The following is a 19402-nucleotide window of genomic DNA, read 5'->3' on the forward strand; positions in this document are numbered from 1 at the left end:
AACAAGCTCATTTATTTTGCTCACTAAAGCGCTTGTGTAAAATATGAAGGCAACCACTGGCTAGAGGGGACTTACTGTGGCATCGGTTATTTTAATGTCACTCACGGGGGGGGGGGGGAACCACACAGTTTTCTGTGTAGTCACTTGATGTTTTGACAAATAGAGCATTACCTGACATCTGTCCTGAAGCCAACCCACAGCCTTTCTTAAACAGATACAACAAACAAGGAGGGGGAGAGAAGAGTGGGGGAAAAGAAAGAAAACCAGCAGCTCATTTAAACAATCCTCATCAAATGAACCATATCAAATTACATCAAATAAAAATGTTAAACTAAGCATTATACAAAGGCAACATCTGTACGGCCTGTGAAACAGCAGAATACAAAATGTCAGAGGAAACTAGCCCCACACGATCTGATGGTCAGAGTCAACATCTTTTATGACCACTGCTCAGGCCAAACACCAAGAAAAAAGGAAATCTTTCAAAGATACTAGCATCATCTCTTAGGAAAATGTGCAACCCACTGCTGAATTGTCTGTTTAGAAACTGTGTGCTATGGGGGAAGAAACCATTCTTGGTCGAGGAAAGACCTGGGTTATCCTTGACTCTGCCATTCCTGAGACCCTTGGCAGACAGCCTTAGCTTTAAAATGGGGATATACTGGGGCACCTACTTGGTAGAGTGCATGACTCTTGAGCTCAGGATTGTAAGCCTGAGCCCCACGTTGGGCGTAGAGATTACTTAAAAATAAGATCTTAAAATGAGGACATTATTATTTATCTCTGAGGGTTGCTGGCAGCAATGACAGTAAATGTGGGGAAACGATGTAGGTAACTCACTGAAGAATAGAAGGTGTTCAGTAGGGAAAATTTTGGGTAGCCAGTACCAGATATTCAGTACCATGGTACACTGGTGACCTTTACATTGTATGAATGAAATGTTAAATAGCCTTGGAAATAACCATTGCCTGGTTTTTCCCAGCCAGAGCCAAAGTAAGACAAGGAATACCTAAGCATGCTGACTTTACTACTAACAGCCTATGGTGGGCTGACTGGTGGTCTCCAAAAAGATACACGCACATTCTATTCAATGTTGCCTTACTTGGACAAAGGGTCTTTTTTTTTTTTTTAATTTATTTATGATAGTCACACACACAGAGAGAGAGAGAGAGAGAGAGAGGCAGAGACACAGGCAGAGGGAGAAGCAGGCTCCATGCACCGGGAGCCCGACGTGGGATTCGATCCCGGGTCTCCAGGATCGCGCCCTGGGCCAAAGGCAGGCGCTAAAGTGCTGCGCCACCCAGGGATCCCTGGACAAAGGGTCTTAGCAGATGCAATTAGTAACTAAGCTAAGGCTCTTGAGAACATTACCCTAGACTAACCCACAGGACTCCTAAATGCCAGCCCAAGTGTCATGAGAGAGGCAGAGGGAGGATGGACACACACACACACACACACACACACACACACACACAAGAGGCCGCAATGTGATCATGGAGGCAGAAGCTGGAGAGATGTGGCCAGAGGACAAGGACTGCCAGCAGTCACCAAAAGCCAGAATAGGCAAGGAACATACTCTTTCCCCAGAGCCTCTGGAGGAAAACCAGCCCTGCCAACACCCTGATTTCAAACCTGTGGCCTCTACAACCATGAGTGTGAACAAACTCCTGGTGTAGTACGCCTCCAAGCTCATGGTGAATTTGTTATAGCAGCCACAGGAAACTAGTAAAATACCCTACTGTGGAGGGGGCAAGCTATTTAAATACATATCCAGGGGTTGACTGATTTTTTTTTTTCCTTACCTCTACAAATTACTTGCTCATCGTAATGATAAACAAGTCATTAAGCCAGAGGGAAATGTACTTTTAAAGTAGCCAGAGCCCACGCAAGGCTGGAACAGCTCAGCATCCACACAGCTCCCATAGCACGCACGGGGATGGCAAGGCAAGAAGAGGTGTGCCCAGTGTGTTGTCCTTGAAGATCCCCTTAAAAAGCAGCCTTTTGATAAAGCCGCAGACACAGCTCGCCTGATACATCCCTGGCAATCAAGACCGCAAGGCAGAAATAAGACAAGCCATACCAACTCAAGACAAGCACCCTCTTCCCTGAAGAAGTCATGGAAATAAGCACAGGTTCTCAGTCTTAAGAAGCCAGACTAAAGGCCTGAGAATAATTCAGTGTGCCCTAGACTCCGGTCTTTTGCCTTTCTGAAAACCACTGTACTAAAGAACTCTCAGAGTAACCAAACCAAGGCAATCCTTGGAGATCCCTGCTATCCTAGTTGCTTGGGGAACTATAAGGGAAGCAAACATGACTTGGGTTGAAATAAAGGGCTTTCGTTAAGGTATGTGAGGATAAAATACATCCTGTGTACCAGGGGAAAATACCTTCTGCAAACCGGGGAGAAAAACTGGCTCTCAGCCTTCTGGAACTGGGGAGGCTGCCCTAAGCCATCTGCAGTGCTATGATTTCACTCCTCAGGACCCTGGACCTGGACCCGAAGATTTCCACAATCTGGAAAATACTGAAAATGGACTCTTTTTTTTTTTTTTAATAAAAGGTACTTCTTGGCTCTCTCTGATTAAAAAGTAATGTCTGCAACAGCACCACAGTCCACTTCTAATCAGTTTAGAATGAGTGGTAGACTATGATCCCTATCCCTGGGGCAAAATTCATCTCTGGTAGAAGTGAAGGCTAGAGGACATCGGCCCTTCATTCAAGCACTGCAAACAGAAATATTAAAGGATACTACTGGGAGAGCCAGCCAGTCGGACACAAAAGGTCACACAATCACCACTACTACTGTCTGCCTCCATCCTGCCTCCCTGACCCCTCAGTTCCGGGATCACCAGGGGTTTCTGTGGCAAGAGACATGCACACAGCACAGCTGCTCCTGGGGGCAGACAAGTAGAGGAGACTGTATTTCACTTCTCTGCCTTGCCAGCATCATAAGCCTCAAGACACATGAGTATGACTGGCACACAGGCAGGGAGTTTCTTCTTCCCATTCACAGTCCAACCTTGCAGCAAGACCTTTATCATTAAGATACAAAGACAGGCAATGTTTTCTTAAGAGGATTCCAGGTTGCTGTTCTCTATAAAAAGGATTTTATTGGCATCAGGCACTTCTGCCTATTTCCTGAGCTCACAACCCAGAGATTGCCACCCGAGAAAACTTAACTAAGTACATACAGCTCACTTTGTTCATCTACCACTGCCTCAGATACCAGGAAAAACTAGAATCATGTTACTTTCTTGGAAGTTCACTGTGGTGAAAACCACAGCAACAGCTACATTCTGTGCACCCAAGACATGCCACACCCCTCTAGTGAGCAGCCTTTTGATGCTACACTGCAACCTGAGGCCAAGCCTACCAGGTGGACATTTATGATCCGCATTTCACAGATGTGGAAATCTAGCTTCAGAAAGGATGAATGTCCCATGTGAGCATCATGATGGCCCAGCCTGAGTCCTCTGCCTTATTCATCGTGCCTCTGCAGCGCTGCAAACAAGCACCCCCCCTGGGGGGGGGGAGGGTTTGCACAGCTTTACATCCACAAATCTCAGGGCTTTGGGGCTTAAGAAGTGATCTAAACCTAAAACAGCAAATTAAAAAAAAAAAAAACGTGCTCCGGGAGTTTGCAAAGTAGGGCATATGCAAAGTTATCAGTGGTTCTAACAGATTAAGATCTCACAGAACCAATGAGTTGCTCAAAAAGGAACAGCTCACTGAAGGACAAATGTATAGAGGTAGAAAAGTAGATCAGAGGTTCCCAGAGCTGAGGGGAGGCAGGAGCAGAGAGTTATTGCTTACTGGATACAGACTTGCTGCTTGGGGTGAACAAGAAGCTCTGAGAACAGAGAATGATGATGTCGGCACAATACAGTGAATATCATTAGTGCCACCGAATTGTAGATTTAAATATGTTTGTGGGGCATCTGGGTAACTCAGTTGATTAAAAGTCTGACTCTTGATTTCAGCTCAGGTCATGATCTCAGGGTTGGACTCTGTACCGGGCATGGAGCCTGCTTAAGATGCTCTCTCTCCTTCTCCCTCCCCCAACTCCGTGTGTTCTTTCTCTTTCACATAAATAAATCTTTAAAAAAAAAAATGTTTCAAATGCCAAATTGTATGTTACACATCTTACAATAATTTTTAAAAGATAATAATGTCATATACCAAAAACCATTGATCTCTATAATGCGTGAATTATTTCGTATATGAATTTACATCCCAATAAAGCTGTTAAAAAAAATAAAAAGAAACAGGTTCATAAGTAAATGACATTTCTTTCCTCTCCTCTCTGTTAAAATCTACACCTGGAAGTGCTACACAGCACAAAGACTGAGACACCACCACATGCCTCAGGGCAAAACCAACAAGCAAAATGAGAAAACACATTCAAATCTTCCCCCTGGACACCATTTGGTTACAAGCAGCCTTTCCTCCTTCCCTTCCTTTTTCTGATCAAGGCTCAAGATTGAACACAAACCCTCACCTTCAGGGTGTGTGAAGTACAAAAGGTATGATTCGGACACCCGGGTAGTTCAAGTCAGGGTTCTGATTCTTGGTTTCAGCTCTGGCATGATATACAGCCCCATGTCGGGTTCAGCGCAAAGTCTCCTTGGGATTCTTTCTCTCCCTCTCCCTCTGACCCTCCTCACACACACACACCCCCAAATAAATGGGTAAATATTTAAAACAAACAAACAAAAAGGTACAATTATAGAGTGTCTTCTGTGAAAGCACAACAGCTCCTCCATGTGCTCCCAGCATCTTGTCAGAGAAGCACATCCTCCAAGTATAAATGTCCCCACAGCAGTGGCAGCAGTACCAGGCTGATCGAGAGCCACGATGTGCCAGGTACTGTGCATTTTACAGACATTCATGTAATTTTACCCTCACTATAACCTTATCAAATGTGTATGAAGATTCTCCATTTACAGATGAGGAAGCTGAGACATAGAGAGGGTCAAGTTACTTGCCCAAAACGGCACAGGCATAAGTGGGAGATCACAACTACATTAGACTATAGGATACCCCAGAGTGAAGCAATTCCACTGAAGAAACTAATCAAGTGACTTAAAATTTTAAATGCAAATGGAACCAGTTATGTGGACTATCATGACATCACCGGCTACGCCTTACCAACAGCACAAACTGTGTTGTGACTCTTGCTTATGGTGGGATGTCAGAAGTCTCATGGTGGGGAAAACCAATATATCACAACAGTGGACTTTATACCCAATCTGAACAGTCAGTAACAAATTTGACCCATCACCCAGGATGCTAAAAACACTGTGAATCAGAACAGATCTGCCTCATCCTCCTGTTATTCCAGCACCTTCTGTATAAGGGAGGGACCAGCAGGACAGGAAAAAGAAAAGAGACAAGCAGGGTTTGCACTTCTATGCCCATGGGCCCATGGACAACTCACGGGCGAGCTGGCACTCCACACTGCTCAGCATGAATGGCGGTTGCTAGTCAACGAAGCAAATGAGCTTTGCTCTCCCCATTATCAGTGCGAGGGCCAGGAAGACAGGAGGTATTTTGTTTTCCTATAATCAATCCTTCAGCTCAAAAATCTCTACAATGTCAAATATGATGCACATATCTTTATTATAATAAGGGAAAACAACTTGCCACCAGAATGTAATGGCTTTCCATGGAGGAAAAGAGAAAAAACATGGGTGCTGTATTTCAGGTATCATAATGATCCCTCCTCCTCTATGTCAATCACGGTTACACAGACCTACACAACCTTCCGTAAACTACTGTATTTGTCTGAACTTTTACAAATGCTCCAAAGCAAGGCAAACTTGTTCCACTGTGTACCAATCTGACACACTTCATCAACACCTGATTTCTCGTAAGTAAACATTAAGAGTTGGGTACAAGCAAAAGTGAACAATTTACATTTGCTCCAATTTTATATCCACATGGTAACAAATTTTCTTTTTTATCATGAAACTAGAAACACAAAACAAATTCCACTACCACATCTACTTTTTGAATCCCCCAGCATGCTAAATTCTCTTATATTTCAAGAAAGGGAAATAATAAATACCGGGCAATCAACATCTCCTGCAACCTCTCTAACTTCTATGGGAGGCAAATAGTTTTATCTCCATCTTTTGGAGGAAACAATTTGTCCAAGAGTGTATCACACTCCTCATGGCTTGTCTCCTCACCTCCAGCATAGAGAAAACCTCCAGCAATGTCCATCCCAGGAAGGCCTAGATTTCTACAAGAATCTTGCTCCTATACAGGAAACTTGTGCCAAGAACAAGATGGCCATCCTCTAAGGCAAACTGCAGGCAATTCTTCCTGTTTAATTCTCTTATTTATGGAGATTAACCAAAATGAGAGACTTGCTCATTTCCTTCCTCTTTCTAAGATATGAGGTAAATAGAAAATAACCTTCCCAAAAACCTTCAGAAAAGGTTATCTAGGAAGAGTTCAACGCGTCTTGCCGACACGGATGACTATTAATAAAACATAAGGCAAGAGTCTGATTATGTACTTTTCTGTGGTTCAAAAAAAAAAAAAAAGAAAGAAAGAAAGAAAGAAAGAAAGAAAGAAAGCTGAGTATTTTTAGCGCTTTCCAGCCTAAAAAGATTTGACCAAAGGATCTTCTCTGTCTGGTTTTCTAAACATTCATCAAAATTGACCAAGGTTATAAGAGAAGGTAAATCACTTCCCTCCCAGAGAGCCTACGGTATAAACAAAGGGCACATTCCACACCGCCAGTCATCAGCAGTGGTCTGATCTGGATTCCCATCGCTCAGCCCCCTTATGACTTCACTTCTCTTCTGATTACAGCAAAGGGAGGAGAAATGTAGGAGACACCCAGGTTATAAAAGAGACAAAATGGCAGCACGCATTCTTCTAGACAAATATGGCTCAGAAAGCACCTCAGACTACATTCGGTCTTTGCAGATCACTCAAATGCCAGCTATCTCGGGGATTTCTCAATAGCTCTCAATAAAACTTCCCAAAAAGGCATAACTAATGCAGCCAAATGCTAATTCAAAACAATGCAGAAATAGGTGGAGTTTATTCCCCCCCTCAAGGTTTACTTTCTAAACATAAACCTGGTGAGAGAGGAACAAAAAGTTATTTGCATATGTAGGCAGTTTGATTTCCACCCAAATTTATGTTAGGACTATACATATTTGGTTAAGCTCATACTGAGAAAAGCCTGGTGCCAAACAAACTCTCAGAGAAATTTACAGATTTCTCTAAAATCAACCACTTGAGATCATGTTGATGGCCCTTTTTGAATGTTTCTCTATAAGGGTAATCTTGGACTAAAAAAAAAAAAGACAAAATCAAAGTTAATGTCATAAAACAAACCTGCATGGAAGAATGAGGTATTAGCACAGAAAAATGTCAAAAAGAGCAAGTCCTTTTCCCACTTTCTAAATGCGCTGAGAAGGGAAGACCACATTTCGTTCTCTGTGTGTGTGTGTGTATAGCAAATCATTATGTTATACCCCTGAAACTAATACAATGTTGCATATCAATTATTTTTCAAAGAAAAAAGGGACTGTACTTGACCAATCTATTCCAATATAGAATAAAAATAGTTCTTATTTTGCATTTCAAATTCTGCTGGACTTTTTTCCTACAAAGATGAAGAAAATATTCTTCCTTTATAGATGGAAGAGAAAATGGAACAAAAAATCAAGAATTTTCAGTGCCATATCACTGGAGGATTCTTCGATCCTCAACTACTTTCGGTATATTTCTAGGGAAAAGAGAAAAGAATGAACATTCTCAATTGAAGGGGCACCTGGGTGGTTCGTTGGTTAAGCGTCTGCCTTTGGCTCAGGTTGTGATCCTGAGGTCCTGGGATCAAGCCCCTTGTAAGACTTCCTGCTCAGCAGAGGAGTCTGCCTCTCCCTCTCTCCTCACCCTGCTTGTGCTCATTTGCTTGCTCTCTCTCTCCCAAATAAATAAAATCTTTAAAAAATACTTTAAATGAAACTATGGGTTTAACATCTCCTGCAACCTTTCTAACTTCTATGGGAGACAAGTAGTTTTACTCAGTTCTTCTGAGTAATAGTCTTGAACATTATTAGCAATAATAAACTCATCTATTAATATATAAAATCTTTGTTAAGCTTCTTAAAGCTAATTTTGATTGCTCTTCATATTGGTCACACAGGTTGCTGATAAACTAGATGCAGCCTATTATCGAACCCAATTTGTGTTCATCACCTGATTTTATAAGGAGTTGATTTTAGTGGAGACGCACATTTGTTGTCTTAAATATTTAAAAAAGAGAGGTGCCTGGATAGCTCAGTTTCCAGGTGCCTGGAAGAGCATGTGACTCTATCTCAGGTTGTGAGTTCAAGCCCCACATTGGCTGTGGAACCTAGTTTAAAAAAATTTTTTTAATTAAATATTTAAAAATGAGTGAACATGTTCCAGTTGAAAAATATTGTTAAACAATAAACCTAACATCCTGCACATAAAAATGCAAGGAATGGCCATGATCTGAATGATATTTAGGGTCACCTGCATATTCCACGGTCTATGACATAAGCTGCCCTTCCAAAGATTTACAAAGATAAACACTGCCCTCAAAATAAAAGCGAAGAGCTAAGAAAATCTTGTTTTGCACATACGGAAATGAACAGACACCAAATATTCAACTGTTAGTTTATAGAATTAATTTTCCATGCAAAAAAAAAATTTCAACTTTGTACACTTATGCACACTAGTGTACAGAAGTGTTGAATTCCTATATTGTATACACCTGAAACTTATATGATGCTGTATGTTAACTATACTGGAATTAAAATTAAAAACTTAATAAAAAAACTCAACTTAATTTTCAATATATACTACACTGTTTCCTGTTCCTCTCTGAAAGATGTTTTGAAAGTCAAATACATTTGCCTCTGAACTTCCACAGAAAAGAACAAAGATTTAAAAAATACGAAGTTAGAGTGTGATAAAACTTGCTCAGACTACACAAATTCCAAACCTGTAGGAATCCAGATGTTTGGAATTAACATCTGTCTCTGCAGCATGTTACCTAAGTACAAGCACTGTGATACCAGTATTTACATAGACATCCGAAGGAGACGGTATTCTTACCCAGTAAAGAACTGATAAAATTGTAAAGTGCTGCATATAATGTAAGGAAATGATGTAACCAACTCAGCACTGAAACAGTTCTTTCTTCCAGCAATAATGACCCATGTGGGCTGCCTTGTACTGTCTGGCACCCCCAGAATCTCCTAGAACCAATCCTGTTAAGAGAGCTCGGGTAAAGAAGGTTTTAGGGCTCTGGCACAGAGCCCAACTTGGCCAGCTTGAAGATCACATCCATAACTTTAATCTCAACTGTGCCAAGAAAGCACAAACCACACTTTGAAGTAATCATCTTGAGAGTCTTTGAAAATGCTCTGAACTTAGACATCTCCCTAAATCATACAGACTTCTTGCAACAATGAGTACATAAGCAAGCTTTTACTTCATTGGATCCATTCACATGAAAGCTTGGGATAAAACGACAATCAAAACTTCTCCATAGATTATCTTAAAAGCCATTTGTGGAGTCAACATCTTCTTACAAAGAATACTATTTAATGAGATAATAATGCAAGTATAAATAATAACCTCATGTGTAACATATGTTAGCAGTGTTAGGTCCAACTACGTGTACACACACACATTCCCTCTCTCTCTCTCCCCTACCCCTTACCCCTCCCCCCCAACCAGAGTCTCCCTTGCAGGTAATTTAAATGCCAAAACCACCAGTTCTTTGTCTTGGAAGAGATGCACTGCCTTTGGCAGTGTTTTCTTTTCTTTCTTTTTTTTTATGACAATAGATACAATAAATTATTTCCCAGAAGGTCAATTTCTGTTTTTGAAAAACATCTGAGTCACTAGAGATGAGAAATACTTTTATCTAAAAATGCACTACAGTTTCTAATCATCTCTACCTGACATCCCAGATACTGGGCTCTTCCACAGTGAGAGAACGTGGGCACTGGAACCCTGGTTACTTACTTGTTAAAAAAAGGTTCGATGAGTTTTGATCTAGCCGACACATGAATTTTTGGAGGACTAAGAAAAGAACCTAATGAAGAAAAGAAGCAGAGTATTATGTACAGCCAAGGAGACAAAGCCTAAAAGTTCAGACAACAATCTATGTAAATCAATAGCACAGTTCATCAGGATAAGGGGCACTCCTCCTAGTGGGCAAGAACCACACCAGATAAGTGTCGATGGGTCCTCCTTATGCACTCTCCACCCCTATTCCCAACTCTGACCTCCAAGCCTCCCATTTCTTCCTGGGTGAGTGGGCCCCAGGGAAATGGTAGACAGGCAAGATCCCCCCCCAAACACCCCCTCCCCAGATTACGATGTGTTTGCCAGAAACAGATATAGGGAGTACCTAGGTAGTTCGCCATGGAGATGAAGCACAGCCCTGTGATATAGGCATCATAGCCTGCCTCGTGGAGCTGTTCAGTAGCTGTGTTATAACTTGGAAATCCTTCTGCACTTTCTAAAGAGAAAAAAGAAAAAAGTTTTCCCAAGGATATCACAAATCATAAAGATGGGTAGTGTGCCCTACCAAATCCAAATTGCACTGGTATATGCTGTCTAGGATAGAAATATCCTAGATGAGCAGGAAAAGGCTATCTTCTTCTTAATTCTTTCCACATAAGACCTTGCAATGTGAGATAAAATGGTCACTGAAAATGAGGGCTTGGGTCTAGACTAGAGAAATGGCTCAAGTGACATCATTCAAGGCCCAGCTAGAGGCCTCCTCGCTGCACTCTGATGGGTGCTATTTACAGTCATGCATAACTTGCTCTATGAAGATGATCCCTCTTCCAACTGCTCTTGGAAGTCTCAAGGAACTTCTTCCTTGAGAAGGAACATTGGGACATAACAAGTATTTCAGTCATGACTCATAACAGCATGGATTTGTGCATCCCACTGTCTAAGTTTGAATCTATGTTCCACCATTCAACTGCTATGTGATATTGGGCAAGTCACTTCTGCTCTGGGCCTCCACTTTAGCAGAATGGAGTTGAAAACCAAACTTCCCTCATTCATGAGGATCAAATGAGCTAAGGCCAGGAAAGCTCTCCCATGGTGCCAGGTACATGGCAAATGCTCAGTTACTATTATCCATCAATACCTCAGGTAACCCTCCGAAAAGGCAAAAGACTCTAATCAATATTGGCAGGTCAATTCAACACTGCCCTGTGCTATGTTTTCAAGCTTAAGGATCTAAAGATGACGGCACAACTAACTCCAGTAAAAGATCAGAACTTGTTTTGGTGCTGCCCCTGGAACATGGGGACACTTTGTAGGAGAGACCATTTTATAACATGACTTTTTTTTTTAAGATTTTATTTACTTATTCATGAGACACAGAGAGAAAGGAAGACATAGGCAGAGGGAGAAATAGGCTCACTGCAGGGAGCCTGATGAGAGATTGATCCCAAGACCCTGGGATCACAACCTAAACCAAAGGCAAAAATAAACAAACAAACAAACAAACAAATAAATAAACCAAAGGCAGACACTCAACCACTAAGCCACCCAGGTGTCCCTTACAACACGATTCTTATGTCACACTAACACATACACTTGCTGAAGACCATGTCTGGGAAGAGTGGTCTGCTTTAGAGTAAATTCTCTGCCAGGTACCAGAATATTATAGGGAAAGAATGGGATAAAACTTTAACTTATAGGGGTACCTTGATTTTGGCTCAGGTCATGATCTCAGGGTTGTGGGACTGAGTCCCACCTCTTGTTCTATGCTCAGCGCAGAGTCTGAGATTCTCTCTTTCTCTCCCTCTGCCTTTTGCTTGTGCTCTCTCTCTCTCTCAAATATATAAATAAATCTTAAAAAAAAAAAAAACAACCTGTAACTCATAAATAGTTCCTAGAGCCATTCTGGAAATGAATTCCAAAAACATTATAACAGAACCAAAAGCATGAAGGGAAATGAACAATGAAAAGACTGCAACTGTTCTTATGTCAATATAAGGCTGTTTAAGCAAGAATCTTTTAACCTCCATATTAAATATTAGACTTTAAGCTTTAAAAAAGTCTTTTAACATGATAGCCAGGTAAATAATACCCTCTACTCTACCACCAGCTGAAACATATATTTCCAAAATCAATTATTTCCATCATACTGTTACAGAAATTTGGTCTAGGCTTTCTTCCCTCACCCTCACTCCTTTTCTTAATTCCTTTTTTGGACTATTACCCAGAAAGGGAAGCAAATAGCTATAATCTTGGCTGCTTTAGTACCTTCCATTGTCAATTTCTGAACCATTAGTCCAATTATCAATGTCTTCAGAAGTTTGCAGGCTACAGCTAATGGAATGCTAATTACAGTGTCAGCAACTAAATGAGGTGTACAGGAACCAAGGAAGTGACATGTGCCAGATTCACCAAACACCTGGGTAGGGGCCATGACTAGACATGGCACCACATCTCTGCCTCGAGAACTATTCCTCCCCCCTGGTTTTCCTCGCTGCTGTTGGCCACCTCTGATGGGAGGCAGGGGTGGACACTCTTCTTCCTCATCTGTAAACCCAGTTCTTGGGCTTTTCTGGACGAAAAGCATATTTTCATTTGACCCCTGGCAATGAATCACCAACTCTTTGTGCTTAAACACTGCACCCTAGAAAAAAGAAAGACACATCAAGTTTTGGGAGAATTCCAAGCATTAGGAAATAAAAGCTCTGAAGCTTTACCTGCTAAACTTCTCAATGAACAGGCTACCCAAATCTATTGACATAAAATAGACCTAGGACTATAAGACCATCTTTATTCAGAGCAATAATTCAACACAGGGCATAAGCAAGTTAACTCAGCCAAAATCTGTAAATGTGCATGATGGTATCAAGCAGTTTCACCTTCCTCCTATGATACATATGATCACAAGGACTTCAGGCACTTAACAGGATCACTTTATTTTCTTACCAACTTTAGGAGGGTTGAAAGGCATCTCTTTTAACCGCTTTTCCAATTCTGCAAGGGATGTGTTGTTGATGATATCCTGCAAACCAGAAAGCAGAGCATTATGAGCTTTAATCAGCTCAGTACAACATACAGTAGAGATTCATCAAATGTCAGGGCCAAAAAAATTTTAAAAAAGTATATCTAGTACTGCCCCCTCGTGTTCTTTAAAGAAACTTGGGAGTCATGGTTTCTTCAATGTGAGAGACAGCAGTGTCAGGTTCACCATGCAGAAAGTATCACTATATAAATGGTTTTTGGAGATGTGTTTAAATACCTACAGAACTTAGGCCAGTGAGCTATACTGTTCAGGCATTCATTTCATTCAGTTATGGAAAGTCACTTCACAAAATAACAAACAATTTTACTTTAACCTGAATTTTTCTGATTAGAAAATATAACCAAAATATATAAAATCAAGAAAATTACGAAGTATGTCCATGCGTAACCTATTCAGAAATGCATTTTACACACACCCACACACATTTTTTTTTTAGTAAGCTCTATGCCCAACATGGAGCCTAAACTCATGACCCTGAGGTCAAGAGTCACATGTTCTACTGAGTCAGCAAAGCGCCCCACTCTACTCCCCCAAAAATACATTATATATTTTAATACTAAAAATGTTTACATTCAAAAAGAATATAGGAGAGGAAAAAAATAATTCCAATATCCAAGACAACCACTATTCACATTTGGTATATTTGTTTTTAGTCTTTTTCTAATTATTTTCCTTTTGGGATGTACTTGAAAATAACAAACTAGATCAGAATTCTAGCTGGTCATTGATTCAAGCTCCTAGTATCAATTCAAAACAGTTCCAAACATAAGTTTATCAGTGGTAGCTCAAGTTTTAAAAATACCTTAAAAGGTTGTGTGCTGGCCATCAATTTTGTATCCAAGAGTCTAAAAACAAAAGAATTTTTAAGAAGGTAAACAAAATGCACATCAATGCCCAAAATGTATTTTACTCAAACCAAGAGCCAGTCTCCTGTCCTAAAAGCCAACAAGAGAATTAAGCACCTCTCTTACATTACACTGGGGCTCAGTCCTCTCAGCCCTTCTTCATCAAGAGGCTGTTGGGGAGGGCACAAGCTCTAGAACTGCTTGTACCATGAGAGGGTGTGGGTTATATAGATTCCAAGAAGATGGCAGAGATCTTTGTAAGTTTTTACATGGTTTAAATACCACTGTAGGTCTAGTACCTGCCAGGCCATTATCAAGTACTAAACCACCCAGACTGGCACAAAATAAACTCCTGGTGGTTAAAATCTATATTTGGTGGTTTCATACCATTGTTATTTCTTAGAATTCAGTGTCAGAGATTGGAATAATGAAAAAAGACATGCAGAGAGACAGACACTAGTGTGAGAACCCTCTTTCTTTTGACATAAATGTGAAGAGTAATAGATAACAGGGCAGAATTAGCCCAGATGTAAGAGCAACGGCTCTACCACCACACCTGTTCGTCTTCAGACAGGTCCTCAAACACAGACTCTTGCTCTAGAGGCTCCACGTGGCGGACACATGATCTAGCAGACATGTGACGTGTGACATATCAGAACTACCCTGTGATATTAACTGTGGGAGACACTCTCAGGTCAAGGCAGCAACTTAGAGATGAGGGGGGAAAAATCTCTAGCCAAACAGTTTTGGACTGACTACAGAACATCCTCAACTGGTCACTTGACTGGGACAAGGCACGTCCAACGTACAAGAGAGACAAGAGTCAACTCTTGAAGATTTTGCCAATTCTTCCGACAGTAGGGTATGGGGTGAGAGAAAAGAGGGGTGCTGCCAACTTTCGCTCCCTGTTCAAATTCTGGTTTCTAATGCAATCAAACCAATCATCAATTACAAAAGCAATCGGTCACAGTTAGACCCCTTAAACCATTAACCAGTTATTACAACTGGATTGTAATCACAATCGGATCATTACTATTTTGGATATTTATTACCTATTTCTATCTTGTACAGTATGAGAACTATTTTGAATGAAGGACAACAAATCCTCAAAGAAAGCTTACCTGGGGAAAACACATGTTGTCATCTCCTTGAACTCATTTAAGTCCTAAGAAAAAGACGACAATGACTTGCTACAGTTTCACTATTACACTCACAATATTGAAAACATATATAAATAGTCAAGCTCCATAGCTCTTTTCTCAAACCGTGATACCTCACATGGGCCCTTTAAGCTTAACTGCCAGATCCATTTCTAGTTAATAATTACGTTCTAAAAATCGTCACAATTCCCTCATGACTGGGAATCATAACAATCCAACATAAAACTTTTGCATAACCAAAAGGGACAAACCTGAGCATTTTACGGCTAAAGCAGGAGGGGAAAAAGTTTCTATTACATGTAGAAAGCTTTCAGTAATAGCTCTACCAAATGAATCCATCATAATAGTGAGGCTAGCAGAGTTATTTAAATAAAATGGCTTATATAGGAAATGGACATACTGTAAACTAGGTTATACCTTTACTGAGAATATCTTTAAAATGCTAGTTAAAATGCCCATTAAAACACAGACTTTCCAATATGCACGATGCATGCTTTAACTACTCAGAAAATTGCTAAAACACCAGTAGCAAGTGCCTAAATTAGACAATTCATTTCCCAGTTTATTTTCATCAGGGAGTCTAAAGCCAAAATGAGATGGATCTAATTTTGAATGAACTCATTTACATACATAATTGCCACGCCAGACTGAGTAGTCATACTCCTGACCCTTTGTAACTACACTTCTCTTCAGTGTTATTCATGCTTCGTAGCATACTGCCATTTCCAATTAGCTTTCTGAGCCTGTAAATACAGACTGTGTTTAGCTAGTTTGGAATATTCACCAGCTTTTTCAAGAGCTATCGTTAAATTAACGGACAACACATGAACAAGTGGTTTCAGTGCCGAGGTCAAAGAGAAATGCAATAATGACAATTGTCACCTCTCAATATTATCACAAAGCCTCACAAAGCAAGAAAAAAAATTAGAATTAGGGCTACTTCCAGGGCTATAATGTAGACCCCTCTCTCTAACAGGTCATGGTGAATGATCAAGAAGATTCTTCAGAAGAGACTCTTCCCTAAAAGGCAGCTCCCAAATAGATTCTTTAGCATATTTTTAAGCACAAAATTTGGTACCAGTGCATGTAAAGAGTTCTACCATTTTAAAGATGCTTTTTCCCTTGCTCTCAACACTTCTTCCAAAACTAGGTGAAAGAAAAGCGTTTTCTCCTGACAATGACAGAACACAAAGTTCAATTACTTACTCAGGTAGCCTTAAGTAATAAAGCAAGAGATGAAGCCATGTCTCCTAACCCACATCCTACTCTGCCAACAGACCTCAAACTCTAGTAGGATTCCACTAGAACTGGATTCAGAACTACGGCAGTCCCATTCAAGGTAACATTTACCAAGTGCTTACGTACAATGTGCTATGCTAGGCATTTAGACATAGGCAATAAAAAGGTTACACTCCTTGTCCAGGGAGCTAATTGCCTAGAAGAAAGGGACAGCAGTTAAGAAAAGCCACATGCACAAGAGCTCCATAGTTCGGTGAGAGTTCAGAGAGAGGGAAAGGAAACATCACCCCTTGGGCAAGGCAGCAGGCAGGGAAGACTTCATGGAAGAGGCATTTGCTGGATATTGGTAAAAGATAAAGTTGTACATAGCAAATGTTGAGAAAAGCTGGAGAAAAATCAAAGCGGAGGAAATTGTATGCCAAAACCACAGGCAAAAACACAATGCGGTTCCCAGGAACAAATGACCCAGTCTGGCTGGGAATAAGGAGAACAATAAGGGACTAGCAGACACAGGGCTGTTGGGCCACATTGCAGAAAGCTTGATATGCCGGGCTAAAAACCAGCAGCTGTATAGAAAAGCAGTGCATGTGGGATCAGGTTCAGAATTTTGAGCAGGGTCAGCGGTATGAACAGATCCATATATGAGAAGATTATAAAACTGGTACAGCCAGAAGATACTCATTTGTTAAATCAATATGTAATGTCTCCTATGTGCCAGACTCTGGTGTTTGAAACAGCCATATAGGCAGTATTTATTTTCTTTTTTTTTTTTAAGATTTTAATCACTTTCCTCTTTCCTTACCAGTCACTTCACTGGTTTAAAGGTCAAAAAATCATTAGAGGGGACACCTGGGGGGCTCAGTGGCTGAACGTCTGCCTTCAGCCCAGGTCATGATCATGGAGTCCCGGGATCGAGCCCCGTATCAGGCTCCCCGCAGGGAGCCTGCTTCTCCCTCTGCCTGTGTCTCTGCCTCTCTGTGTCTCTCATGAATAAATAAAATCTTTAAAAAAAAAAATCATGAGGAGCTGCTATGCTTTTTGATCTCTTTGCCCAATAGAGGCAGTTGATCTCAAGTAAACATCAGCTCTTGAGATTTATCCACTACAAATTCACAGCTACCAAATTTGTTTTGAGACTCACCACCATGGAGTCTTTGAGTCCCAGAGCAGGTGATACAGTTGTCATGTGGAAAGAGAACAAGGGGAGCAAAAGACCTACTGTATTCACAGCGGGGCTTTACTGGGCTTTTCCAAAGAGAGTAATCAAGATCCCGATGGAACAATGTCTCATGAGAAATGTGAAGTAGGGGATACCTGGGTGGCTCAGTTGGTTAAGTGTCTGCCTCTTGATTTAGGCTCAGGTCATGATCTCACGGTCATGAGACTGAGCTCTGCATCAGCTCTACATGGGGCATGAAGACTAAGATTCTCTCACTGTTGCTCTCCTCCCAAAAAAGAAAAGAGAGAGAGCAAATAAAGGAGAGGGGAAGACAGAGTGATGGGAAGCAAGCAAGATGAGCCTGTGTGCACAGTTAGGGAGCAAAAGAGGAAGAGATAAAAGAGAAACTCTTTTCCCAAAGAGCCAGAAAAGCTTATATCTTGGTGCACTGAGACAACTTGGCTCCAAGAGCAAAAACATGCCAAGGTTAACAGAAAATCTAAAGGAAGCAACTGAGCAAGAGGTAATCACAAATTTTGCAGGACCTGATCCAGTTTAGCAGACCCAGAGCCCTTTCAATGGCCCCACTATGGCTAATGTTAGCCCCAGCCAACGAGAAGACCACGCCTGTGGCTGAGGTACCCCTGCCACAGGGGTACTAACTGAGCAAACCACTGGCATCAAGTTGAAACAAATCTATGGCTAATGTTAGCCCTAGCAAATGAGAAGACCACGCCTGTGGCCAAGATACCCCTGCCCAGCACTAACTGAGCAAACCACTGGCGTCAAGTCGAAACAAATATTCAACTCTGCTCTGCCAATGGCAGACGACTGAAGATCCCTTACAACAACTTGTAAGTACGTCTCTTCAAAATTTTACAACCAAGCGCCTGAGACTCTCTCTGGGAATGTGCTGCATACAAAGAAACAGCACTCACATAGAGAATGCTTTCTCAGTAATAAGGAATTATGGTTTTTTTCTTTTTTTTTTCTTCTAAGTTTTTAATTCCAGTTAGTTAACATATAGCATTGTATTAGTTTCAGGAGTACAAGATAGTGATTTGACACTTCCATACAACACCCAGTGCTCATCACAAGTGCACAACTTAATCCCCATCACCCATTTCACCCATCCCCCTGCCTCCCTGCCCTCTGATAACCATTTGTGTGTTCTCTAGAGTTAAAAGTCTGTTTGCTGATTTGTCTCCCTCTCTTGCTTTTTCCTCCCTTTGCTCATTTGGGTTTTTTTTGTCTTAAACTCCACGTGAGTAAAATCACATAGTATTTGTCTTTCTCTGATGGACTTGTTTTGCTTAGCATAATATTTTCTAGTTCCAGCCATGTCACTGCAAATGTCAAGAAATCGTGAATTTTTAACCCAGACTGACAGGTCACTTACCGCAGGCAGTGGGCAGTAAAACTGATGAACTGTGTGCATGACATCCAAGAGCATATTGTGTCCAATAACGAGTTTTCCCTAAAGAAAGTCAGGGTGAAGAAGACTTCTTAGCACAAAATCATATTGGGGCTTGAGAGTGAAATGTATGGTTCAGAGTCTATGAGGATTTTGTACCGAACTTATTTTTTTGATATTAAAAAAACCATATTCAAATAAGTAAGTTAGGGCTGGCTTTATTCCTCTTTAAGAGTGTCAGAGTGTTAAATCCATTATGCAAAGTAAAAGCTCCAATGACTTTGATTTCATTGATCTCTGCTATTTATTTACCTTGCCACCCTCAAGAACCAGAAGTAGTAAAATTTTTATTGAAGAGCTCTAAAAGTAAGTGAAAAATGCTAAGTACATTGAACTATCAATAATTTGTGAACAGGCTCCAAATATCTATTCTATGAGTGCATTCTTTAAACAACTCATTTATATATAAAAGACATATTCATAACAACACTGAAAGGTAAAAATAATCTCTAATTC

General features: G+C 40.8%; 1 protein-coding gene across 1 annotated transcript in view; it reads right to left on the reverse strand.

Annotated features, from left to right (window-relative positions):
- The window catches only part of PARN (poly(A)-specific ribonuclease), a 156180-nt gene that overhangs the window by 111083 nt on the left and 25695 nt on the right, over positions 1-19402 (reverse strand). The window contains exons 13-18 of the mRNA XM_055340577.1: positions 18872-18949; positions 15036-15079; positions 13872-13914; positions 12973-13048; positions 10415-10525; positions 10027-10096 (exon numbers count right to left, since the gene is read on the reverse strand). Coding sequence (XP_055196552.1) covers positions 10027-10096; positions 10415-10525; positions 12973-13048; positions 13872-13914; positions 15036-15079; positions 18872-18949 — 422 coding nt within the window. The remainder of the gene's footprint in view (positions 1-10026; positions 10097-10414; positions 10526-12972; positions 13049-13871; positions 13915-15035; positions 15080-18871; positions 18950-19402) is intronic.

The sequence above is a fragment of the Nyctereutes procyonoides genome, unplaced genomic scaffold, assembly GCF_905146905.1.
Source record: "Nyctereutes procyonoides isolate TBG_1078 unplaced genomic scaffold, NYPRO_anot_genome, whole genome shotgun sequence".
Taxonomy (NCBI): domain Eukaryota; kingdom Metazoa; phylum Chordata; class Mammalia; order Carnivora; family Canidae; genus Nyctereutes; species Nyctereutes procyonoides.